At 37.9% G+C, this 27401-nt stretch overlaps 1 protein-coding gene across 2 annotated transcripts; it reads left to right on the forward strand.

Annotated features, from left to right (window-relative positions):
• Window positions 1–1103: 1103 nt before the first annotated feature.
• On the forward strand, window positions 1104–24245 carry tacr1a (tachykinin receptor 1a; the record flags this gene model as incomplete). 2 transcript variants are annotated; one of them, XM_079608796.1, is made up of 5 exons in its annotated part: window positions 1104–1892; window positions 9722–9916; window positions 20293–20443; window positions 22804–23000; window positions 23315–24245. In XM_079608796.1, exons 1-5 carry the CDS (start codon window positions 1486–1488, stop codon window positions 23643–23645), a joined length of 1281 nt encoding a protein of 426 aa, XP_079464922.1. In that variant the 5' UTR covers window positions 1104–1485. The 2 variants fall into 2 exon arrangements, with proteins under 2 accessions (XP_079464922.1, XP_079464923.1); XM_079608797.1 differs by lacking the exon at window positions 23315–24245 and having other exon boundaries at window positions 1186–1892; window positions 22804–23004.
• Window positions 24246–27401: the final 3156 nt, after the last annotated feature.

Here is a 27401-nt window from a genome sequence, read left to right on the forward strand (position 1 = left end):
AAAAATAAATAAATAAATAAATTGAATGATTCACTAAAATTGCTCTTTAAATGGCAGTTCCCTGGGCTTACTCTGAGTCATCTAGTATCAAAACATCCCTTTGTTATGTGGACACATTCTTGAATAATGCATTTATTCATATGCTGCATCATGGCAGTGAAATTATGAGCAAAAGAATGAAAACACCCTCTGCAAAGCGGCATCCATTCAGAAAAGATTTACTGTGTCTGATGTGGAAGAAAAAGGCCTCCACAAAACCCCAGCGAACACCTTTAGGATGAAGTGGAACAGCGTGTCAGGCTGCATATCACACATCACACTGATGCTCCCATATCTTGTTTAGAACATGGCAAAAAAAAAAAAAGCATTAATCCCTTCCTTTGCAACCATAACAGCTTACAGTCTTCTTGGAAGGCTTTCCACTGAATGTTGGAACATGGATGTAGGGATTTGTGGCCATTCGGAGCATCAGCGAGGTATGGCAACGGGCAAACGTTGGCTTGCAGTTAGTGTTCCAACTGATCCTGTAGATGTCCAGATCCAATTGAAAAATAATAAAAGTTGTGTTTACTCAACATCATTGTCCGTCATGGACAATCTGATTGTGCTTTTAACGCGCATTCAGATGACACCACCAGGGGGAGACCGTGAACTTTTATTGAATTAGGCTACTTGTGTCAAAATTGAAATTACTGTCTTGACTTGGTGTAGGCATTGGTTTGATGTCGAAAGGAACTGGTAAAAGACGTTCCTTTATACCGGTATCAATGTCAAAAGTGTGAACGTTAGCATGCCTATTAGCCTATTTGGCTTTTTCCTTATTTTTTGGCTTTTTCTGACCAATCTGAAAGAACCAAACAACATCTTTCAACTTGCATTCAAGGTGAGCTCTGAATGAATCACATTTCATATTAAAAAGAAATTGAATTCCAACTCCTTGATTCTTGTTCTCGTGCTCACATCTGCGCGCGACCAAACAAAAATCATCTTTCTATCTGCGTGGCACACCTGGTGGGCTCTGAATTACATATGCATAATAGAACACATTTCGTATTAAAAAGAGAGAACTGTATTTGAAAGGGCTCGTCCATTCGTTTCCTCTCAGAGCCGCGTGTTCGCAGCATCTGCTCATGTGTGCGCGCGACTTCTCTTTTGGCACGCGCTGCGCACTTGGCAGTGACGCTCAGATGAGTAAGGTGTGTGTAACCAAGAGCTAAAATTGGTTTGGTGATGAGGAAAAGTGAAGGAACAAGCCGTTGCGATCTGTTCTCCTGTCTTGTTTGAAGGAACACATGGATCATCTTCCCTATCAGAGAAGACAATCGAAGAATACTTTTCGGAACACCTTTTGCGCCAATAAACTAAACAATTTGACCTTTTTTTCTCGAAAGGGAACATGGTCGATTGAATATTAATAGCCTACGACATCCAGCATAAAAGAAAAGATACAATATTTAAATCGCACGTAACATTTTCCCGATAGGAATGGATTCGCTCATCACTTCCAATGACTTCCAAAGTAACTGGACAAACAACTCCATTGCACAAAATGAAACCGAGATATACTGGAACCAGTTTGTGCAACCTGCTTGGAGGATAGTGCTCTGGGCAGTGGCTTACAGCACAATTGTCATTGTCTCCGTGGTGGGCAATATTACGGTAATGTGGATCATTTTGGCGCACAAACGAATGAGAACCGTGACGAACTATTTCCTTGTGAACTTGGCGTTCGCTGAAGCGTCAATGTCCGCATTCAACACCGTTATAAACTTTGTTTACTCCGTGCACAATGAGTGGTATTTCGGACTCTATTACTGTCGATTCCACAACTTCTTTCCTATAGCCGCCGTCTTCGCCTCCATATATTCAATGAGCGCGATTGCGCTCGACAGGTAAGTTCCTTCATTCCCATTCACACAATGACACGCGACATTGGGTTTCTCGTTGACTGGCTGTGCTTGTGCCTGTTATGTCGTTGTACTAAATATAAAGGACGTTATATTAAATAAATGTGTTCAAAATTTAAATGACTTAGGCTATTTGTTTTTCGTAAAACAGCCCATTACAAAAACTACCATATTTTCCTCCTGATTGTAGAACAGTGCTGATTTCTTATCAGCCACCCCGTCTAGGATGGTCTACTTTTATATTCAGTTCAATATTTTTTACTCCACAAATCTAAAAACATTATAGACATAGCATAGGTAGGCTATAGTAATACGCCACAGATCACTATCTAGAGAAACTAAATCAGATCAACCTAAAAAATCTTTAAATGATGATGAAATGACAATAAAAAAGAAGACCATAGCCATTGATCAAATGTGTTGAGATGAGATTTTGTGCCATCTTTGTTCAAGAGAGAGAGAGAAAGAGAGAGAGAGGAGGGGAGGAGGAGGAGGAGGAGGAGGAGGAGGGGGGGTTCTGTCAAGGGTTCATGGTATCATTTTTATAGATTTAGTTTTAATTAATTTATTAATTTTTGATTTTAATTAAATTTTATTAATTAGCAGCTCGCAAACAAAGCCCACAGTACTTTATCAGTAAACATGGAATAACATGTTAAAAATGAAAAGTAATATGCAAATTATTTAAGACATTTCTCCATATAAAACCATTTTGGCTCTTTTAAATTGAGCGTGGTTCCTATATTAAACCCCATTGGACCTAATTTCTAAGAGTGTATCCTACTTTTGCCAGAAACTATGGTGACAATGGATATGTAGTTATAGTTGCTAATGTTATAACATTTAGCAATGTTTAGTTCTGCCTTCACGATGCGAACACAAGTGGAAAATTGTAGCTCTTTTCATGTCTATATTAGAAATGATCACAGCATATATGGCAGAGGTCATATGATAGATGATGGTTATTTGTCATCCCACTCACAGCCTACCAGTCATCATTTAGAAACCCTAATTTCTTTAGTGTTTGTGTTGTTGAGAGGTGATTGTGTCTGCTTTGTTTCTTCATTCATCAGTTGCCATGTCTAGCAGCATAAGGAATTATTCACAAGAAGTTCCAGATTTCAGTTAATGTCTGACCTTTCATAACCCCGTTCTAATTGTAAGATGTCATGTTCCTAACCTTTTGACACAGCACAGCTAATATTCAAAAAACATGCCATTTATCTACATGCAGAAACATGAACTTCTTTAAAATTCTATTACCTAAGAGACCTGTAGGGGAGATGGAGGGCAGGCTTCTTGTGAAGACTGCAGTGTGTGTGTTCAGGTCCTTCTAGAGGATATACTTGTCGCGCTAATGGGTTATTTATCTTAGAAAGATTCTTTTGGGGAGAAAAAAGCAAGCCAAGATTACATTCTCTGAAGACATATTTTGAAGCATACACAGCAAATGAATCATGGGTTTACAAACAAATAACTTAGAGCAATGCCTTGATTTTTCCTATAAAGAAGACATTTACAGAGCTTTTCATTAAGCACTCAAAGTAGTTATTGGAGTAGTATAATTCTGTAGAATTCGAGCTTGTTTTATCTTCAGCCAGTTTTAAGTGATTTCTGTCATGCAGCGATGTGATTATTATCAACTAATGGGCAATATGAGGTTGGAAAATTGTATTATGCCTAAAGATGTAACGTAGTAGTAAAATTTAATTAGCATTCTCAGAATGCTCGCTCCTGACAAACCCCAAATTATCCTATATTAGATGAAACCGTTAAGTCCGTATGAAGTAAAAATTCGCCCTATCCCTTTTTTCCCTAAATGCATTTTATTTATCATATTGAAATCATCCAACTATTCATTCATGAATTTAATTTAAAAAAAAAATTTTTACCTCATATTTTTTTATCAAAATTTCATAACTCAATCTAATGTAAAAATGACAGAATTCTCTCTGGTGATTGTTCTTTAACCCTTTAGTCTGCTTAAACCCCGCCCCTTTCTTACAATTGACTACAGGACATGTTCATAATCAGATCTGTCTCCATCCAATCAACAACCAGGCAGAACCCCATATGTCCCTGCCCTACATTTTTATTTTTAATATTCAGTTTCACTCGATCTTCGTTTCACAAAAGATCTGACTTTCATTACGACTTTAAGAAATTCCGGACGAAAAGCACAATAACAAAGCCGTTATACGTGTATACATACTTACAGGCCACTTTGTTATGTACACCTTGCTAGTACTGGGTTTGAATCCCGTTTGTCTTCAGAATTGCCTTCATTCTTCATGGCATAGATTCAACAAGGTGCTGGAAACATTGCTCACAGATTTCGGTCCATATTGACATGATCGCATCACGCAGTTGCAGCAGATTTGTCGGCTGCACATCCATGATGCAAGTTTCCCATTCCCCCACATTCAAAGGTGCTTTGTTGTTCACGACAAATTCTGACCCGTCCATCAGAATGTTGTGGCAGAAATTGAGACTGATCAGAGCAGGCAACGTTTTTCCAATCTTCTACTGTCCAATTTTGGTGAGCCTATGTGAATTGTAGCCTCAGTTTGCTGTTCTTATTTGAGTTCATGTTGCCTTTCTATCAGCTCGAAGCATTCTGGCCATTCTCCTCTGACCTCTGGCATCAATAAGGGCATTTTTACCAATAGAACTGTCGCTCACAGGATATTTTCTCTTTTTCTGACCATTCTCTGTAAACCTTAGGGATGGTTGTGCGTGAAAATCCCAGTTTATCAGCAGTTTCTTAAATACTCAGACCAGCCCGTCTGGCACCAACAACCATGCCACTTTCACAGTCACTTAAATCACCTTTCTTCCTCATTCTGATGCTCAGTTTGAACTTCAGCGGATCATCGTGACCATGTGATCTGGGAGTTGGCCATTTTAAGGGCTATCTCAATTGTAAAATCCTACTAACGCACTGAAAAGTTTGCTCCCTAAAAAGTCTCACAGTGCAGCGTGAAAATGCTCACCATGTTCCCTTAATGGAAGTTCTGAAGCGCAAAACATAAATCATTGAGCCAACTCACTATACACGTAATGACACGCGATAGATGTTTTTGAAAATACAAACCATTTTTTAAATTATATTTCAGCATAAACATACATCACAGGTAATGAAGATAATCCAGCGAACATTTATAGTTTATTTACAGCTGAAATGTTGCATGTATAAGAAACAAGCAATGTATTTATCATAATTAAATAACAATTTAGGATAATGTCATAAAGATATCAGTTCGGATGTTGTTCATAAATGCCAGTAGTGATGTTGTACCATGAGGACGTTGTCATGTCACTGGACAAAAATAGTCACTGGTGTCCCAATGTGTAGTGAGCCAGGGTCCTACTGTCCGTATTCGTGTACACAATATACTGATTCACGACCTAGGGAACCTAGAGCTGCTGAGACGCACCCCATGTCTACATGCCTAAATGCATTGAGTTGCTGCCATGTGATTGACAGATTAGATATTAGCGTTAACAAGCAGTTGAACAGGTGTGTACCTATAATAAGAGCATAAATTATATTTTTAACATTTATTTACATGGATTTTACTTCTTATTTGGCTAATTCTCCTAGGCACTTTGTCTGATGTGTTTTGCTTGCCCAGATTTCAGCTCTGTTGCTCTGGTTGAGTCATTGTTGCTTTGTTAACACATGCAGACGGGTGTACATTCACAAACAGCAGCAGGGCTGTCACCTATGTGCAGACAGATCACTTGGGCTAAACTGCAGTGTGTGACATAATTGTGTTACGTGCTTTTAGTAGCAACAAACCATCGCCTCTTTGTCCAAATATAACATCTCACATATCAACTGTTTTCACTTTTCCTTTCTTGCATTTAAACACATGCAGACCTAAAAGTGCTGACAAGCACACGCAGTCAAGCTGTGACGGCATGCTAAAGAGCATTTGTGTGCTGGTGAGACGGCACATGGCTCAGAGGCTCAAACTGTCATGTGTGGCTGGGATAGGATTCCTAATAAAATCAGGACTAAAGCTAAATTTGAAGGAAAAGCACTGCAAGCATCAAATTGTGTAAGCGCACTGTCCATCTCCGCTCTTTCTAGCATGTTGTCGTTATTGATTTAGCCCTGCCGCTGCTCAAGACCGATGATCTGTTTCCCTGAGCTCCACTTATGTCAAACAGATGTGCTTGAATGTATGGGTGCTGTGTCTGACCTCTTCACCTGCTGGAGAGTGAGCCATGAGTTCATTGTCAGTTCCTCATTTACTCACTCATCTTTTCTGGCACTGTACGTGATAATGTTGTCCTTCAGGGCATTACTTAACATTTTTTGGATTGTCTATCACGTGTAAGCTTAAGTGTGTGCGCCTGGTGGTGGTTCAGCTGTAAGTTTTTTTTACCCATTATCAGTGGAGTGGAAGTTCTCTCATTTGACTAAATTATGAATTTGAAAAATGACGTTTATCTCTTTGATGTTTTCTTTTTATGCTTTAAGGAATGAGCTTTAAAATAGCAATAGATCACCCGGAAATGAACATGTTATAATCATTTACTCACCCATATTTTTCTAAACCTGTATGAACCAAAAAAAATTGTTTTTTTTTAAGAATATCCTGCTCTCTCTTTTCTGTAATGAAAATGAGGGGACTGGATCTTTCAAACTCCAAAACAACAAAACTGCACCATTAAAGCCTCATAAAAGATGATCTGGTAATTGTTCCCCCCTGCCAAAAGCTCTAAAAATGCATGTCAAAAGTCACATAGACTGCAAAAATGGCACATTAAAACTATTAATTGCCAGATACCATGGGCTTTTGCATGTGACAAAACCAAATATGAATGCTGTCAGTGGTGTCAAAATTTATTTGAGTGCTGCAGCAGAAGAAGTCCAGTAAATAACAACAGATTTGACTCTGTTCTTTACACTTTTTTCACGATGCTTATATGGTGTTTTTTTTGTCATTTTGGAACTTGAACTAATCTTTCTCCTTTCACTTTTATTATAGAGCATATAATAAAATGCGAAAGATTCACATTCATATTCACTTATTTGTGTTCCACAGAAGAAGGAAAGTCATATGGTTTTAGAACAACATAAGGGTGAGTAAAAGATGACAGATTTTACATTATTTCAATGTGACATTGGTATTCTTAACAACAACAAAAATATTCGGTGTGCATAACAATCCATGCAGGGACTCAAAATTTGCACAGAAGAAAAACAATTGTCTGACGCAGCTGCCTAACAATTGGCCTGAACCTATAATTTATTAAAATAAATTGATCATTATTCAGGTTGTGAATCTAAAAGACAGCTGCGAATATTAAGACTATAGGGCATTCCAGGAAGTTGAAGACTAATTAAAAAAATGTAAATAAGGAGAAGGAAATACATTTTTTATTGGTCAGAAAAGTTTGTTCCTCAAAACCAGATAGAGACGTATTAATGAAGTCACTGAGAGGCCAGTTGTCACTTTGAAGGAGATAGTCAATTTTCCAATAAAGGGGTTAAAAGTGAACCAGTTAACCGTATCAAGAGCTCTGCTTAACATTGGCTCACATGGAAGGACGTCACAAAAGACACCATTACTGCCATGCTGAAGTTTGACCAATAGGTTTCATTAACAATTCAGAAAATTTTGAAACATTTTAAACAGCAATGCAATTTTGTTGCTAAATGCTGAGATCATTCCAATAATCAGCGATGCAAACAGCTTACTTTTCTGCGAAATTTGCTGTTTAAAAAGCTTAATCAGCCACTAATGTGAAAATAATGTGAAGATTGGTTTCTACAATTACTAGCCTATATATAGCAACTTAAGTGGGATACTAACATCATAATCATTTGAATAAGAATCGCTTCTCTGTTCTCAACCCAATCACTCTTGAACACAAGAAAAGTTCAATGGGATTCTAGAACCATAGGGTTCTTGACTCAATTTTAAAGAACCATTTGCAATAAGGTTCTATAAGGATAGTGTATTAATTATGTTCAACAGTTATTTTTTGTATTGATAACGTAGGTTTACAAGCTGTTTAATTAATAAAATCTAATTAAAAAAATATTAAAACTAAATAAAATGATATCATGATAGGAACCCCTAAAATATGAAGCTCCTGACAGAAACCTTTAAGGTTCTGTATATAATCTTTTCTTCTGAGCGTCACTGTAAAAAATCTGTTAAATTTACGGGAAAAAACTGGCAGCTGTGGTTACCAGAAATTTACCGTAAAAAATACGGTAGCAACATTTTAGGTTTTACAGACTCAGCTTAAAATTTACAGCAATAAACTGTATTTCATTATCTGATATAATGTTAACATTAATATTACTGACCTATTGAAGTATTAATATCTGTTTTGTACCATTGTAATACACTGACAACCTACAATCACAGCAGTAATGAGAGTCACATGACCAATCAAAGCTCATCACAAGCAGCTCTTCCACAAGAAAGTTAATACTAATATATAGAAGCTGCACGGTGTCATTGTTCATTTTTTACAGTGTAGAGACCACACATTTTGTAATGTTGGAATTCAGAATGGGAGTCTTTATATTTTTCAAGGCATTGTATGTGTGGCTAAAACCACAAGAAAAATGCACGCCAGACACAGATTCTAAGGAAAACAAAGAAATGCCTGACAAAGCCTGACCTTCAATACCATCTCACAGTCTGAAAGTGGTACATGGAGTGCTGCATGGTTTCTCTCAGCTATAAAGTTAAATAATTCCTCCCACAAGAGTATATTCACTGCCCATATAACTGATAACTGGAACAGATCCTATTTATTACTGCAGAGCTCATTTTATCACAATAATACATTTGCTTGTTGTACTGTAGCACAAACCCAAAACTAATAACCGCACAAATCCACTATTGTAGGTACTCAATATATTTGTATGCTGTGTGTGGGGGATTTACTGTCTGGGCTTCATTCCATTTTATAATGATACAGCTCCATATTGGAGCAAATGATTTAAGAGGATTTATCTTAGAGACCACTGAGATCTGCTGGACGGAGACATGTGTGTGTGTACGTGATGGAGTCACTGATGTGTTGACTGCTTAAATTGTTTAGAGTGCAGAGCAGCATCTCTTGCTTTCAAGCACAGCTCGAGCTGCAACGTATGAATGAAGAGCACAGTGGGAAAATAAGTGTGGTTGTAAATAAGAGTGAATGTGTGCTGAGAGCCAAATCCACCAGCAGACAGGTTGTCTTCATTTACACAACCAAGGTTTTCTATACTCTAAGAAGAAAAGATTCTATAGGTCTAGTTCTATAGAACTTTAAACGGTTCTGTCATGCACTTCATATATAGGCCTACTGTAGAGCATTTTAGGAGTTCCTATCAGGCATTTAGTTTATATATTTTTTCAAATCAGTTTTAGTTTTAATTAAATGTTATGAATTAAACACTTTATCCCTAGAACAAATTGAATTACACATTAAGTATTATGCAATCATTTGAGAGATTTCTCCTTATATAAAAACTGTATAGCATAAATCGTTCTTTAAAATTGAGTCAAGAACCCTAAGGTTCTATATAGATCCCAATTGAACCTTTTTTAAGAGTGAAAGGAACATTTAGAACACATAATATTTACTGAACCACAAAAGTTATGGGCATTAATATTCATAATTTGTATTTTTTTTGGTTCAATTTTAATATTCACAATTCATTTTTATGAATTAAATAATAGCTCATTTTAAGTTCAACTGTAAATAAGCTTAAAGTAAAAAAAAAGAAAGAAGATAAATACCTCAGTATACAACAGATGTGGCGCTTTCAGCACATCTGTCTTGTTCTTCCACAGATATATGGCCATCATTCATCCCCTGAAGCAGAGGATGTCTGCAACACAGACCAAGGTGGTCATCGGGGTCATCTGGGTTCTGGCTTTTCTGCTGGCCTTCCCCCAGTACTACTACTCTGACACGGACCAGCTGCCGGGCAGGGTGGTCTGCTACATCGACTGGCCTGAGTACACTCTCCTGGACTTCAAAAAGATGTAAGCATCTCACTTTTAACTAATCAACATACTTATCGCCCTTGCTGCCTTTTGCTGAAATTGGAAAATATTTAGGTTTAATATGTGCTTCAGAGATTTATGGCTGTAGGTGCAGACTCAGAGAGAATTTCTTTTTCAGATCGAATTTCACCAACGTTTCCGGATATTGCTGGAAATATTACCTTTATGACTCTCTAATTTGGAGTAATCAAAAATCAGTGCTGCTTCCCCCCTAAGTGTTTACTTGTATAACAACAGAGAGGAGCTTCATTACAAAGAAAACATTAAACACAGGAAAGTCATGGTCCTAAGAGAGAGTTAAGGAAAAAAGTGCAAGACTATTAAAGTAAACATAATTGGAAATCGTGCCCAAGGGTGAATACAATGACTTTACAAGAGCAAACGCTAATGACTATTACTCCTCCGAACGGTGGGGTATACTCTCAAAAAGTTGGCTTGTATTCAGATTGACATTAATCTGAAGTGCTGAGGTCTAATATAATGTGCTGGGAAAATGGTGTGCAAAGCCGTCGTCCGGTAGGGTTCAAGTCCAGCGAGTCCATTAGAAGCCGAGATCATTCTGCAAAGAGTTTTCATGGGCATCACTTTGTTTTAAAATGCGGTGAGGACAGTTGTGGTGGGGAGGGGGATGGGGGGGGGGGATGCACAGATGTGCCTGTTATGATGTCACAAATCCGCTTAGCTCGCGAAATACGATTATACACAAATAACTCCGCTAAACGGAGAACTGTTTTGATAACTAGTGCATGTGATGTACTGATTCAGATATCAGGTATCTACTGTGGAGTATTTGCTCATTTCCAAGTTAAAACCGAAAAGTAAATCGAGATTAGAAATATGTAAATGTAATTTAAACAGCTCGTTTGATAGATTATTGCAATTGAAACGTGATAGATTAGTGCTTGTGTCTCAGAACTGTGCTAGAGAGAACATTGATGCCACCACTTAGTTATAAACAACTACAATGAGCACTTAACAAAACAATAACAATTTCCAGCACTGGATTACTACTCATTGTAACACATTTGAACACACTAAAACTAAATAAAAACTTCTGCTCAACAATTAGAGATTCTTCTTCTTTATTAGATATATTTGCAGAGAAAGACACCATACAAAAGTGGTGTTACTATCATTTATCACCCCTGCTTTAAAAGCCTCGTTTCTCTTTCTCATTCTCTCTTCTGTCTCTTTGTTAGATCATCTCTGTACATTTAAATCCCTCGTTTCTGCCTCTCCTTCATATTCTGTTTTGTACAATATTTATAACTTTCTGGTATACTTATTACAGTATATTCCTCCTACTCTCTGCCTTTACTGCAGTGAGTGAGAAGTGCTATTCTTCTGTGTTAGTTATGAAGGAGTCAGCTTTCTAAGGCACCAGAGAAGTTCCCTTAAGCACCCCAACATCTCTCTCTATCTCTCTCACTCACTAAAACTCATTTCACATTTTTCCCAAACTCCCCTCTTCCATTACCGTGTCTTTCACACCAGTCGAGATGTGATATAAGACATTTTTTGCTGGTGTTTCTAACAAGGGTATGGAAGCTATAACACATCCATTTTTGTACCGTACAACATATTTATATAATTCCCAATTCACAAACTGCAAGGAACATTTATGATTCTTACCCCTGGTTTCACAGACAAGGCTTAAGCATAGTCCCAGACTAAAACACGTTTACAATATTGTGGAAGATAATAAGACTGCATTTTTTTACACGGAGGTAAGAACTTGACCAAAAAGTAGATTTTACCGCTTTCACTCATTCACCATGGTAAAATGAATGAATAATGGATGTACACACACACACACACACACACACACACACACACACACACACACACACACACACACACACACACACACACACACACACACACACACACACACACACACACACACACACACACACACACACACACACACACACACACACACAAATACATCTGAAAGAAAAACATAGTATGCTTAATATGGATAATTAAACTAAATAATTAATAATTGTGAAATAATTAGTTAGGTCAAAAGGATTCACGCGTGAAATTTACAGAAAAAGTGCATAAAATTTGCTTTTTGGAATAAATCCCATCCGGTTGTGCAGTTGTCTATCCACTCAAATCTACAGTCTATCGTTCAAATCTTTCAGGGTACCCTATAAGCTCACATTGGATACGAAAATTCTGCATTCGCATAAGGTCAGAACTCCATACAGCTCCCATACTATTCTCCATTGGAAATGAATAACTTCCTGTCTGTTGTTTGTCAGAGATGGTGAAAAGTCTGCTTATAGGCTCAGCCGTCCTGAAACTGCAGTCGCCCTCATTATACTTTTCATTCCATTATATTACATTCCTGCAACTCTCCCGCAAAAGTGATGTATTTTAAATAAGAGAAGAGTGTCTCGACAAAATCCAAACACAAATGCATGTTAATACCAGGTGGAAATGCTAATGCGTCTGACCACTTGTGATCGGCGCCGATAACCCATCTTAAAACCAGATGTAAACTTGGACTTGTTTACAGGAATACATGTTGTAGTAGATTTATTTTTCTTGCCTCATTGGCAAATAGTTTTTTGTGAGGATAGACATCACTAAATATTGTTAGATTTATGCATTAAACAAAAAAAAAAAAATTTCCAATGGGGCAAAACTCCCTTGAGGTGTTAAAGTAGATTTGGGGGGAACTACTTTTCTGGGAGTAAATAAGACTCAGTTGGGAAAGCCTGCCTCCTCAGAATGACATCAGAGGTTTTTCAATAATTTATAAAAAATGTAATATAATTTGATATACCTACCCTTAATTCGTCCAGTTAAGCTAAAACAAATAATTAATAGTAGGGTCTATTGGCGCACCTTCTTCAGAAAATGTTTCAGAGTTAGACATTGAGGTATTTCTAAACTAAAAACCAAGCCAAAAATAAAATATTGTGCAATGTATACCATAACTTCTAGCAGCATCACTGATCTCACAACCATGCAGGAAGTAAAAACAGAGCACAAGCATCTTCAGAGCCACATGAGGTTGGATGCACTCAGCAGGAGAACAAACTGTCTTCAGCACTGTACGCTGTGTGCCATTCATCAACACCAGCTTAAAGATTCGACTCATAATACTGCAGTCTTAATGACTTTCTTCAGACCTTCACACAAATCTCACACACATAAATAAAGTCATACTATACACAGCTTGTAATGATTGATTGTAAATATCAAATTCATTCAACGAAAATAAATCCCCTCATATTCAAATGCTCTTTTGTAAAACTACTTTTTGAGTGTCATTGCCATCCAGTCAGCAACGGATAGCATGTCGGAATGGATGTACTGTAGCACTTATTATTTTTATAATGAAGCCATAATGACTAGTACAGATGGGTTAAGTGCGCCAAACCGAGATGAGACCTGTCTCACTTTAACATAACAGATATGTCTGATTAGAAATGACATCAGGTCTGTTTTACAGCCCTTGAATTTGTTTGAACACTTCAGTTGGACAACGCAATGTCTCACTCTTATTCATGGCTTTGCCGTGCTGGGTGTTATAATAGACTGCAGACACATGCCAGAGTATAAATAGTCCGCTGTGTTATGAAAACTCACAAGCGACATACCTGACATGAGCTCACATGCTTATGTTCAAGTGCTGACAAATGATCTGTATGTTACTCAAATAGCATTCACACACGTTTACATACAGTATACTTTTGCTCTCACATAGGCTACACATGCAGACCACCCAGAGGAAAACAAATTTGCTTAGAGAAAGACTTAATGGTTATGTTTCATTTAAAGTCACCATGAAATGGGACAACCTGTCACATGCATGAGACCACAACGTTCCAATGGTCCAATTAATTCCCGATTGACAAAATCACGTCCCGTCCGGCATTTTTTCTTGTCCGAGAAGACGTTTCACTATACGTCACTATAGGGAAGAAAACTTCAGTTTCAAACCGACTTTAAAAGGATTGTCTACCCAAAAAAAAAAAGTTCATCTCCATCAGATCCCATTGTTGGACTGCACGGAACGGAATCGGAGTCATGATATGGCTTGGTGCGATTTAATTAATATGTGTTGTGTGTTTCAGAGTGAAGCGTGGCACTGTTTTCATTTGCATCTCGATTTGCAGTAAATGCTGCACCACACAAACTAATCTCTAAATCTGCTTTGAGTCGCTTCCAACTTTGGGTCGCTTATAGCGTGCATCTGGAAACGCAACATGCATCAACCATCTTCTCAAACTTGTTTGAGAAGCGCTTATAAACCGGCTGTCAAAAAAAAAAAGAGAAGCTTTAAAGGCTGCCTGTGGTTTTCTGTCAAAAAAAAAACAAAAAAAAAAAAACAATTGAAAGTTTTAAAATGAAGACATTAAGACAACCAGAAATATCACTATTGTAATTTTATTGATAAATTATTATTATTATTCATTTAAATACAAATTTTTATTTTATTTTACAGTGTAATATTACAATAGTAATATTTCTGTTTAGTAATAATATTAATAGTTATTACTTTTTTCATTGTTAATAGTCATGTCCATCAGAATTTTTTTTTGACCAAATAGTGCAACCCTACAAATAAGCACAGCAAACCTGGAACGGCATTTTAAGTCACTATTTTTATCAGAAACTGCCCAATACATTCTTTTGTGCTCCATAGAAGAAAGTTTCGCATTATGAGAGTGAGAAAATGATGGCAGAATTTCAGACAGAATAACCATATTTTTAAGCAAAAGTCTTCAATTTGATCTCACTGCTGTCTTGGAGAAACAAGCAGGATTTTGAAGATCGAATCGCATACTCTATCAGGAGACTTTGAGGTGGGCCAGCGTTATACTGCCTATCATCTTATCCCCCGTAACCCTATTCATCCTCTAGAACAGATAAACAGCCAGACTTAATACTGCAAAAGAGCACTTGCAAAGGCAGTTTTACACACACAGACTTACTTACATAGTCCAGCTACAGTAGCTAAATATCACGTTATGAAAAAAAAAGTTTCTATCATTAAATTCAGTGTGACTAAAATGCAGAGATGTATGATGTTATCTCAGCAGACTTTCATCGTGTTCTCTGGCTGTGTTTGATAGAGGTTCACAGATAACACATTCTCGACCATACTCACCTCAATTGACAGCTCACTAACAGCATGTGGCCAGTCTGTTACAGTTTGCTTAGCCTGGAACTTAGATGTCTTTTTGGGCGACCCACAGGCTTGCCACAGGCTTCATCTCTCTTTCCCTCCGTCTCTCTCTCTCTTTCTCCTTCTCAGCTCTTGCGAGAAAAGGGGGAAATTGAGCTCTCCTCGGCCTGGATTCTGACAGGGTGCGCTCTGTGCAGCACTGATTTCAGCAAATTGTCATGAAACTCACATTTTACAGAAGAACTCACAGTGCAGTTAGCCATGTTTTCATGCACAAATATCAACTAATATGAATTATTAATGAGGCATCTGTAGACAGAACAACTCATATAGCTGGAAGAAAAGTCATATTCACTGGCCATTCTAAAGGAGAGATCCACAGAAGGGGCAAATGTGCAAAAAGGGGCCAATTAATTACAAAATATATTACATATATATATTTATCTCAAATAAATATATTTATATAAATATATTTATCTCAAAATACTCGTATTAACCAATTGTATTATGCTAATTAATTGTTTAAGATTATCTTTATACATTTTTTTAAATAAAAATATAAAAATTAACGCATTCAAAGAGAACCAACAAACAATTAAACTATTAAAATAGCTCAGTTCAACAATTTCCATATAAATAAAATAAAGTGATTTCAAAGAATACATATTTCTTTAGACTGGCAAAATATTCACCACCCCATCTACAGCATTGGCCACATTATTTTAGTCAAAGTAATTTGGGAAATTCCATAATTGGTCAAGCATTTGGTTTGGTGGCAGCGATATGATGTAAAGCAATGCTAAATAAGGTATGATCACTCCGTCCGACACATGTAAACCATATCAGATGTTCCAGTCTCTCTCCTTTCCTGTTTTTCCGATATTTGACAGACTTGTCCAAATCCTGAAAGAACATTTTCAAAGATTGTTTTTTCAAATGTTCCCCTCGATCAGTGGAGTTTTAGTGGAGACGTTAGAAGACATGCAGAGGTGAGAATGAGAAAACACAGCCTTTATTTGTTTTATAATTAGGTTTCCATCTGGTAGTCACATTGCAAACTTTTACCAAATCCTGGGCTTGATTTAAATAAAATAACTGCCAATTTCTCCCTCCACTGCAAATGTCCTCCACTATTAGCTGAGGCTGTTTCTTGGATGGCAAAAGCCACATTGTATTTGTACCTAAAAGCATTCTACCCTGAGCATTAGTTCTATCTGTTCAAAAAGCAAATGTTCTTTTATCATGGTCCATAACCACAGACATATTGTGATGTTCTTTATGATCCATTTCCCTAAATTTGGTGCTGGAACTTGTATTTTACATATCATTAGTGAGCTACTGCATGAAAGTCCATCACACTGTTCACTCATGGTAATAAACAGACACTCTGAAAGGTGGAAGAAACCAATTTGGAAGTGTGATGCTGCATGAGACATCGCTTCTAATGGCAGCCTTTTTCTCCTGCACAGTTCTGTCAGACACTTTGTCATACCGCAAGTAAAAATTTTTTTTTGACTTTGACGCTGAAAGGAATCAGTCTGGCTGGCATATTGCTGCATCTCTTCATTACCTCTGACTGTGAAGTGTCCAGTTGTTCGGACATATGGCATTCTAATTTACTCAATAACTTAAGACCACAATTCACCACTTAACTACTATAATATTTCATACTGGAACTGCTCAATTTTGTTGATGAAATTTCCACAGCCACAGATGAAAAATCACTTTCTCTCTGGAATTTGACCTTGCTGGTCTGAATACGTGGCATCAGAATGAGTGTTATGAGTCGGATGGGGCAAGATGGGCCGGTTGTGCTGTCATTATTTGGCACAACCGTAGCTCATTAATATTAATTAGCTCACTTTTTTTGTCGTTAGGTAAACTTAAACCATCCAGCAGCCGCATTACGTAATTGATAATAACGGTATGAGCCAAAACTTTGTACAATTCAACTACTAAATTGATGTTTTGTGCAGATGTGCTTGAGTATGACCTTGTAGATGTTCTATAGAGATGTACGTATTACAAAACAAATGTTACATTTGCTTGAATAGCTTTTAATGTTAATAACCTGGTTGAAAAGATTAAATCTGTATAGTTAAAAGAGTTCATTTGGGATAGTTCATCCAAAAATTCTGTCATCATTTGAGAAGAGAGAAATATAATTTTCTCTCGTCTGTGGATATTTTGATGAATGTTTGAACCTTTTTTGTCCATACAATGAAAGTCAAAGGGGTCCAAAACAGCATAATACCCCACTGACCTTAATTGTGTAGAGAAAAAACAGACATTTTTCTAAATATCTACTTTTGTGTTCCACAGAATAAAGAATGTCATACAGGTTTGGAATGAAATGAGAATAAGGAAATGTAGATAGAATTACATTTTTGAGTGAAGCCTTTGAATTCTGAGATTTCGGAACTGAAAAGCAACAATTTAACATATAAATATACAACGGTTAGTTCCAGTCCTTGATTCTGATTGGTCAATGGCTGTAGTGTGTTTTATTCACGACAATCTTGTCCTTTAAACAGATAAGAGATTTTCCCATGCCTGGTCAAAGTATTGGTCAGTTGCGTCTTTTTCCGTGTTCACAACACGTTCCAGTCCTTTCAATATAAAAGTCTTCGTTACTGACTAACTCACTCATAAAGACAGTCTTTGCCGCCATCAAAAATAATGGTCAGACAGGGACTATTTTTTTTCCAGCGGATGGAAGGCTTTTGGTTATTTTACTTCACGAAAGTTACATTGATACATTTGTTGACTTTAATATTTGTATTGTGTGGTAGCCATTTTATAAAAGCAAGTTACACAAGGTGATGTAATCTTATTGCTTACATTTTATACTCTTTTCAGTCTATTCAACAGTTATGCTTAGAGATTCAACACTGCATGCTATTCCATAATTTATTTAAATGTGAACTCCGTCCCTTTTTCCTCATTAAAAAAAGTTTTACATATTTCTTAGTCCAGGGGCAAAAAGGCACTATTATCTGTTTTAAGTAACATTAGGTTCTGAAACTAGAAAGAGAAATGTTACCCTATCCTAATTAACTGATTATTAGCAGATGCTTCTCTCTCTATCTGTCACTATCTCAGGGTAGGCTACGTTTACACGACAACGATATGCATAAAACTGAGAAGTTTTTCCTTTGAGTTTTCCGCGCACAGACGACACCCTTTTCAATACGATCCCCATTCACACGGATCCGCGTAAACGACTAAAAACGCTGTATTCTGCTGCTATCGCCATTAGATCTCGATGAAATACTATGGATTGAACGTAATACGCATGTGCATGACGTCATCATTTTCACAGATTCAACAGAAACCCGTTTTCAAAAACGTGCACTTTGAAACCTGTTTTCAAAAGTTTGCGTTTTCAGGCACCAAAAATGCCGTTGTTGTGTAAATGAAAAGTATTTCTTTTTTCGTTGAAAACGGTGTCGTGTGAACAGCCCCTCAGTCTCTCACCCTCTCTCGATTTACTTTTTTTTTTTTTTCAGTCTCTCGCCTTCTCTTTTAGGCTACTCCTGTTTTCCTGATTGCACTCAACTGTTAGAGAAATGATGAACGAGACATAATTTGTGGTCAATGTGAGGTGCCTGGACAGCCTTGCTTTGCTCATCAGAATTCCTTTGTGCTGAACCTTATTGTGCTGTGTTCTTTAAATTCAGCCATGGAGAAGCTGTTAGTTAGAGGACGGGGGCGGGTGAATGGGGCCAAGTACAATTCTCCTCATGACAGCATTCCACCTGTGTCACTAAGGAATATGAAACAATGGTAGTATAATTAATCATGGACTTGTTTTTCAGCTCCCTCATGGAGAGAATCGATGGAAGCAACAATATTACAGAGACCTCTGTGTTGTCTTCAGATTGGCTGGTGGCATTTCTTATATTAATATCTCCCAGTCTGGCTCTTAGGTGTTTACTGTCTGCTCTTAGATAACATAAGGGACATTTTAGAAAGGATTTCAGCAACATATCTCAAACTGTTTGAAATTGTAAATGTATGGGAATTTGTCAGTTCCAGCCTCAATTTATTGCTAATTTCTTCTTTCTGATATTGAGTAATTGGCTGTTTAGTTGTCCTAAAAAGGGCTGTGAACATAATATATATTTCAACTAATGTCTCAGTGTTTTAATATGTATTTTAAATATAAAAAATATGACATTTTTAATATTTGGATAAACTATTCCTGAATATCACATAACATGTCATTAATATTCATGAGCCAAAATAGTGACACCACAACCCGCCTTAATCTAACACTCATTCTGACGCTACATAGCCTACTTTCATTCACTCCAATTCATTCTGAAAAGTGATTTTTTCATCTATGGATGTGGACATTTTTTTAAGCAGTTCCATTAATAAAGGAAAAACTGTATTGTCATTTGGCCATGGTTTTGCAAGTCAGCATTATGATTTTTAACATGTGTGGCACGCTTTAATACAGTAAGACTGTAAACCGAAGGAAAACATGATGCAAATTTGATTTGCTGTTTCACTCACTGGTTTATTTAATAATATACGCATTAAGCAGTCTATTTCACTTTGTAATTGCTGTTGAGAGATTAATATGTTCAGAGTAATATATTCATCTTTGACTTTACATGTCTGACATTCTGCATTTGATTCATGATCTTGGCTCTTTGCCAGACCCAGTGTATTAGGGGTAAGGAATGAACGGTGCCTTGATTTTCCAGACAGACAAAATTACTCAAGTGTGACAGAGATTTGGCAAACCAAAAATGTTTTGCGAATGGCAAAAAAAATATATATATATATATCATGGAAATTATACATTATATCTGTGGGTGGAATTCACAGAGAATGAATTGCACCTGCTAATAGAGTCATTTATTTGGAAATGCGGTTTGCATTTAGCATCCAGTTTACTAAAGGTATGATTACATGTCCATGCATTTGTCTGTCATTTTTTTGGGGGGGGGGGGGCAGCACAAACCCATAGTGGTAAACAGGATTTCAGGCAGTTAGTGAATAAGAATGCTAAAATTGCGTACAAAAATAATTATTACATCTATAAATGTTTGAGTTATATTCATTCTTTCTATCTATCTATCTATCTATCTATCTATCTATCTATCTATCTATCTATCTATCTATCTATCTATCTATCTATCTATCTATCTATCTATCTATCTATCTATCTATCTATCTACCTATCTTTTTGAAGGTACTTTGTGTGTGTAGCAGTGCTGATTTACTTCCTCCCTCTCCTGGTGATGGGCTGTGCTTACCTGGTGGTGGGTTTGACTCTGTGGGCCAGTGAGATCCCAGGAGATTCGTCTGACCGTTACCAAGAGCAGCTGACTGCCAAACGCAAGGTCTTCATCTCATCATCCTCTTGTTCCTCCTTTTTCCATCATCCTTTAAGCCCCTGATGACACTTGCTTACACACACAGTTCAGGTCAGACACTGAACTTTAGAGTTAACAGAGCAGACAGAGTTCACACGCAAGTAGAGGAGGGTCAGACAGGGCCGCATGAAATAATCTCTATGAAACTCGTCGGTGGGGAGAAGGTCCGTCTGCTTCTTTCATCTGTATTCGGTGTGTGTATGTATGTCTGCTTCATTCACCACACTTGAAACATGTGAAGTGAAGATATACCGTTTCCTCTCCACAACCTACTTTACATTCTATAGCTATTGTTTTGCCTCAATGCTTTCCTCTTCTTCCTTAAACAAAACATCTTAATCTATTTTCTCAGCACATATTGCTGGTACATATAATGATGACACAATGTGACTACCTCGGAGCGCCTGAATGTCCCTGTTTTAGGTTTGAGCCTCATAAACATCAAAGAGTCTGTGACAGTCCGCTGGTGACTGATTTGCTACTACATACTCTGGCTTCTGGCAGTGTGTCATGGTGGGTTTCATGCTGATTTCAGGCCCACTTCAAGCTGCAGATGGATCAGGATTCTTCAGTGTTGTAGAACAGGAGTATAGTTTAAGGAATTTGACCTATCTTTCACAGACCTAGTCCGGACAGGTGCAGCTTATTGACTGCAGTTTAAAGGCAGCTTTTCTGTGGTAGAACAACAGTGACAAATCAACTAAACAAAATAAAATGCATTTGCTGAAAAATGTTATTTGAAGGTGCACTCAGTAATTCTTTGTTTTTGTTGTTGTATTGACTAGGGGTCCGTTTCCCAAAAGCATCGTTAGCCAACTATGTTCGCAAGTTCCGTCGTTATCAGCATAGTTCAACGAGTCGGTGTGTTTCCCGAAACCATCGTTCCAACGAACATTCGCAAACAGCATCCCAAACTTGTGTGATTGGAACGACAGCTCTCGATCAGTGGTTAGAAGCATAGATTCTAGTTTACATGACATGTGGACTAAATAAATCCTTATCTTGAGCCAAATAAGCAAGCTGACATTCAGTACAACTCGTGTTTTTTATTTAGAATACATACAAATGACATTTACGTCTTTTAGTTTGTCAAGAGATTTAAAGCGTCGTTTTTTGAAGAGTGCGCATGTGCGAATGTGCTCTACTATGTAAGAACGAGCCAGATTGAATCTGGAAATAAAGCAAAATAACTGAGATAAATGAGAAATAGTCCTCAGATGCCATGTCTGTAATTTATATCAAAACATCGAGCGTTAATTCGATCTCAAACAGATTCATTAAAAGAAGTTACTCCACCACGTGCGCAAATGCATGTTTCCGGAGACATTTTAAGGTGATGAGACATCAACTTGTATTACAATGAATGGGAAAAAACATAACGCTGTAGCCCTGTCTTACAGTTAAAAAAGCCAGTTGGCTGTTAGTTCACTCGTGAATGTGCATGGACATTAGCCAAACCAGCCTGTTTGTGCAATTGGAGTGAAAGAAGACAAATTTGAGTTTTAAATACCATTGTTGTCAGATTTTACTCCAACTTTTAAAAAGCATTATTTAAATGATGCAGTTTGGGAGATGGTAACCATCTCGATGCAACTCACTGCATGTGAAATAAAACTTTTTGCTTTTAGGCTACTGATATGACTGTATTCTTTTTATGTGAATTTACCTATAGTTTTCAAAAGAAGTATACATTTTTTAATGTGCAATTGTTTTTAATGAAAATTGTTTTACTGAGTGTACCTTTAAAGCTAGTGTGTGATTTTAGCTCCACTAGTAGGACCAAGTGGAATTGCAAAAAGTCTTAGGTTTCCCAAATACTTTCCTCATCATCCTCAACAGGTAGTTACACCTAAACTCATGGCATTATTTGACCCAATGTGTCTGTCAGGTTGCCACAAATTATTACACTTTTTTTGGGAAATCAACCTCCATGCCTTCTTATCACTTCACATTACAGTAAGCTGGGGAAAACATGTTAAACAGAGAAAAATGACCATTAAAATATAATTTATGTTAATTTAAGCTGTTTTTGAAATTTGGCTCTTTGATACATGGCTTCTGCACAATGCATATTTTTAGCTCTGTTTATTACGTTTCATTTTCATTTTTAATGACATGTTTGCATGCTGCTTGCTGGAGGTGGCTTTGGGCCATTGGACCACCTGAAAGCTAATGTCGAGAAAATTATGTCTGACAGCATTCTGCCAGTTTTCGTACAATGTGGGCAGCATGCAAACCCCAGGAAATCATCTTGAAGGACAGACACTGTATTTATAGGCATACAGTATAGCCAATATTGAAATGTTCTCTTCTTGCCTAACCCTCAGGTGGTGAAGATGATGATTGTGGTGGTATGTACGTTCGCTGTTTGCTGGCTCCCCTATCATGTCTATTTCCTGATTTACCAGTTCTACCCGCACCTGTTTGAGCATCCCTTCATTCAGCAGGTCTATCTGACTATCATGTGGCTGGCAATGAGCTCCACTATGTACAATCCCATTATCTACTGCTGCCTCAATGACAGGTAATTTCACCTGGAGTGAAAACACAGTAATTGACGCACACACACAGTCACATCTAGCTCTTTCCGGAGTCGCTGTAATATTTACTATAATATCATTATTGTTCGAAATGATCCATCTTTGTACTGTAGAATACAGCCCAATGCTGTGTATTATTCTGTAATGTATCCCGGTTTTACCGCCTCACTTATATGCTGAAAATCCATTACAAAATCCTTTGAAAGACAAAGTAATATCCTCTAGTCTATTTTCACCTTTAAACTCATCATTATCACATCTGTCTATTCTTCTCCTACATTTTTGCACGCATCCTCAGGTTCCGTGCCGGATTTAAGCAAGCATTCCGCTGCTGTCCATGCGTCCCTGAGGGATCCTACGAGGGTCTAGAGCTCAAGTCCACCCGGTACCTTCAAACCCAGACCAGTTTGTACAGGGCCAGTCGAATGGAGAGCACCGTGTCCTGCGTGACGCAGCCGTGTGAAGATGGCCACAAGGTTACCTTTGGGAGCATCAGAGCGGCTGCTGGGAAGCCGGCAACTCACAGCCCTCCCAGGGAGTTCACCTCCAATGGCTCGTCCTCACGCAGTATTTCCAAGACCGTGTCGGAGACCTCCAGCTTTTACTCCAGTAATAACCTACAGGAATAAGAGCACTGAAAAACAAGTCAAGCAGGACGATTGTCGCCATTTTTTGGGGAGATGTAATCATTTGATAAATCCTCTTAAATTCCCCCCCCCCCCCCCCCCCCCCCCCCCAGTGTAAATTTTGAGGATTACCTTGAATGTGTGCAGATGTGTTTTAGCTGGTTGAACACACACAGCAAGTGTTTTTCATTTCAAATGATCCATCATTTTTTATTCTGGTCACATTCTATTCACGAGGTTTGATTATGATTAGAGGAACATTTACATAGATTTTTTTGGGTAATGCTTTCTTACCAAAGTTATGTAATTGACATATTGCATTGTGCTGACTTAAATGAGAGCCTGATTTATTGATCCTGCATATCACTGAAGACATTTTAAAAGTTTACATTAATGGATATGTGATGCAGTGGAACAATGAGTCATTATACTGTATATATTGTATATGGACACTTATATTGGTCACTATAGAAACAGGAATAAGTTTAAACATACTCAAGACGGCCCACCTTGCTTAAATGATTGAAGAGATCATTTGAGACCTCACATCATATTTTCACTGCAAGCACATTCTGCCTTCAAAAACTCTAAACTGGCTGAGACAAAAAAACAAAAACAAAACAAAAAACAGAGGGCAGATATTATATTACTGAAAATGTCAAGGTAGCTTCATGGTCAGTTAGAGCAATGATCCAGCTTGTGAAATGAACATGAACCATGTCAGTTGTCAATATAAACACATCCACAGGCAAATTAGATGACTTTTCAAGGTGTGCCTGGAAACACAAATGCATGGTGGTGAAAGCTCTGATTTTGTGCTGCTCTGAAGAATAGATCTGGGGGGAAATGTGCAGAGAATTTTTATACTAGGTTTTTTTTTTCCTGGCTGTCTCTTTTTCTTTATTCTCTCACCCCGTTTGCTCACTTTAATTTCTTTTTTTGTGTTCTTTTCGTAATTGGCCCTTCACTAAGCTCCGCCCCTTGGTTACTGTTGCCACCTTGGATACTGTTGCTGTTGTAGACAAGCAGAAAAATGAAAAAGGTCTTGGAAAATGAATTGGAGATGAGCAGCGTGATTATCAGTGCAATGTGCTCATAAAGTGATAAAAAGTATTAGATTTTATTTTTAAGTAGGCTAAAAATGTATTTTGACATTGCAAAGCATAGATGCATTACGGTACGTAGTGATAAACTGCAGAGAATAAGTGAGAATCGAGGCAAACACTTCTCAGTCAGCTGAAAGCAAAAAGCCTTATTTATAATGAATAAATGAAAACATTAAAGGGGGGGGTAAAATACTTAGTTTCAGTCAATCTCATGTTAATCTTGAGTACCTATAGAGTAATAGTGCGTCCTTCATATCTCCAAAAAGTTTTTAGTTTCATCATATTTATAAAATAAAAATACAGCTTTCCGATTCTATCCGGAAAAAGCCGAGGTCCTTGATTCTGGGCGTGGGCGGAGCTATAGAGTCAAGCGGGAGCGCCCGGGAAGGTTTGCTTATTATCGATCGTGGTGCGGTAGGCCATATTACTATATATATATAGTATTTGGTTTGCAAATCCAGCGACGACCTGGGCCTTGTTAATAAAACATTCGTCACTGAAATGACCAGAACACAAAACCGCACTTGCCACACTCCTTTGCTGTCCCGGAAATACAAACTGCATCCACTGTTCCAGTAACACTGGGTTCTCTTTGGGAAGCTGAACAAGGTAAACTTTCCCTCACATCCCAAAACACACTTTTTTGGAGACATTCTTGACATCAACCATTCCTATTTAGCGCTGCTGATGATGATTTCCGGTAGTAGCGCGTCGATGCATAGATATTATATAGAGATATATGCAGGGCCGGATTAACCATTAGGGCAAATGGGCAATTGCCCAGGGGCCCAGGACATCTAAGGGGCCCTGGGCACCGTCAAATATTATGTCAAATATTATGATTAAAATGTCTCCACGATCTGCTTTTGAAGAAATATCGTAGGATCGTGCATTCTATCAGTTTGCAGTTCTGGCGCCTCCGTCTCAACATACTGTACAGCGCGACGTATATCCACATAAAATGCAGAGGAAAGGGACACTGTAGTTCATAAAAATTAATTATTTTAATAAGCATGTGCTTTAAAGCCTTGCCGGTTAAACATGTCATTCGCTGCTGATGTGCTGTTCTAACGGGCGCTTTTCTGAGCGCAATAACGTTACACCCGCCGACGCGCACATGCACTAAAAGCCTGTCTAACAGCGCCTGTTACTGGACTAAGTTATCTTTCGAGTCTTATTGCTCTAATACTGTCAAATACACACAAGGTTTACATAAACAAAGTTGGTTATGTCTAAAGTGAAAGAACAGTAGAAAAAAATAAGAAACAAATCTGCTTGTCAAATGCGTGTTTATTAGACTCGTTGCGCGCAGATCTTAAAGAGACAGTAGCCCTAATAGTAAACATGCTGCCGCTTGTCCTTAAAGGGATAGTTACCCAAAAATAAAAATCATGTCATTATTTACTCACTGACTCTAATGTTGTTCAATACCTGTATTAATTTCTTTCTTGTGCTGAACACAAAAGAACATATTTTGTGGAGTGTGGCTAACCGGGCGGTTGCTGGTCCCCATTGACCATAGTAGGAAAAAAAACTATTATGGAAGTCACTGGGGTACATCAACTGTTTGGTTACCCACATTCTTCCAAATAACTTTTATTTTCAACAGAAGAGGCGGGAGACTTGTCACAGAGGTTTGAAACGGCTTGAGAGAGTAGGCTAAATGAAGACAATTAAAATTTTCCCTGTTAATAAAACAACAAAATACAATAGAGGGGGGGGGGGGGGGTCCTACAAGTCATTGTGCCCAGGGGCCTCTGAACTCTTAATCCGGCCCTGGATATATGATGTCTATGCGTCGATGAGCGCGGTCTTTCTCTCCTCTGGTCGACGTGTGCGTGAACGCGCTTTTCCGAGAGCAATGCTCATATAAGGAGTTCCACTCTGGTCTACGTCATTAGATCTACGATAGAAAAAAAACAGCCGAAACGTGTTGCAATCCGGAAGTATGATTTTCAGCACAGAAATTCTCTGTTATTCGTTCAAAATAACTTTTCAAACTTTGGCCATTATTAGCATGAGAATCCATCTCTTTAACACTGTAAACAACTCTGAATACATGAAACACCATTGTACCCCCCTTTAATAATATAAAAGAACTGTAATGTTAAAGATGCATTCTTTAATTTAAAATTAAACAATGGACTGCACTTCCCAAAAGCATCATAAACCTAAGTGGATAGTAAAAAAACACTCTACAATCTATTTTGCTCACGATGCTTTTGGGAAACAATGGACATTTTACTATCCCATGAGGCCACGGTAGAGGATTGCACATTTCAGAATCTCGCCGGAAGTAGTATGTCACCCAGGTACTTTTTGCATACTCTTTTTTGAGTACTATGAATTCGGACATCTTTTGTCACATACTGTTTTTCACCAGCTGCGGAATGAGATGGATAAAAGAGATGTGAAATATCTCAATCAGGCCAGGAGTTCGAGAAATGGAGCTAGGGATCACTGACCTTCGCCTCCAAGTTGTGTTGTGATTTTGAGTTGTCCCATTGGAGTTGCGCCGCTATGCGTTGCATATCGGCTTTAGGGTTGTTCGACTTCATGCAGCGCTGCGTAGACTGATCGGTGGCTGACTTGAAGCAGTGCATGCAGGTTAGGAATGTTGTCCGACTTGAGACAGCGCCAACGTCACCTCACT

The sequence above is a fragment of the Phoxinus phoxinus genome (genome assembly GCF_949152265.1).
Source record: "Phoxinus phoxinus genome assembly, chromosome: 3".
In the NCBI taxonomy this organism is placed as follows: Eukaryota; Metazoa; Chordata; class Actinopteri; order Cypriniformes; family Leuciscidae; genus Phoxinus; species Phoxinus phoxinus.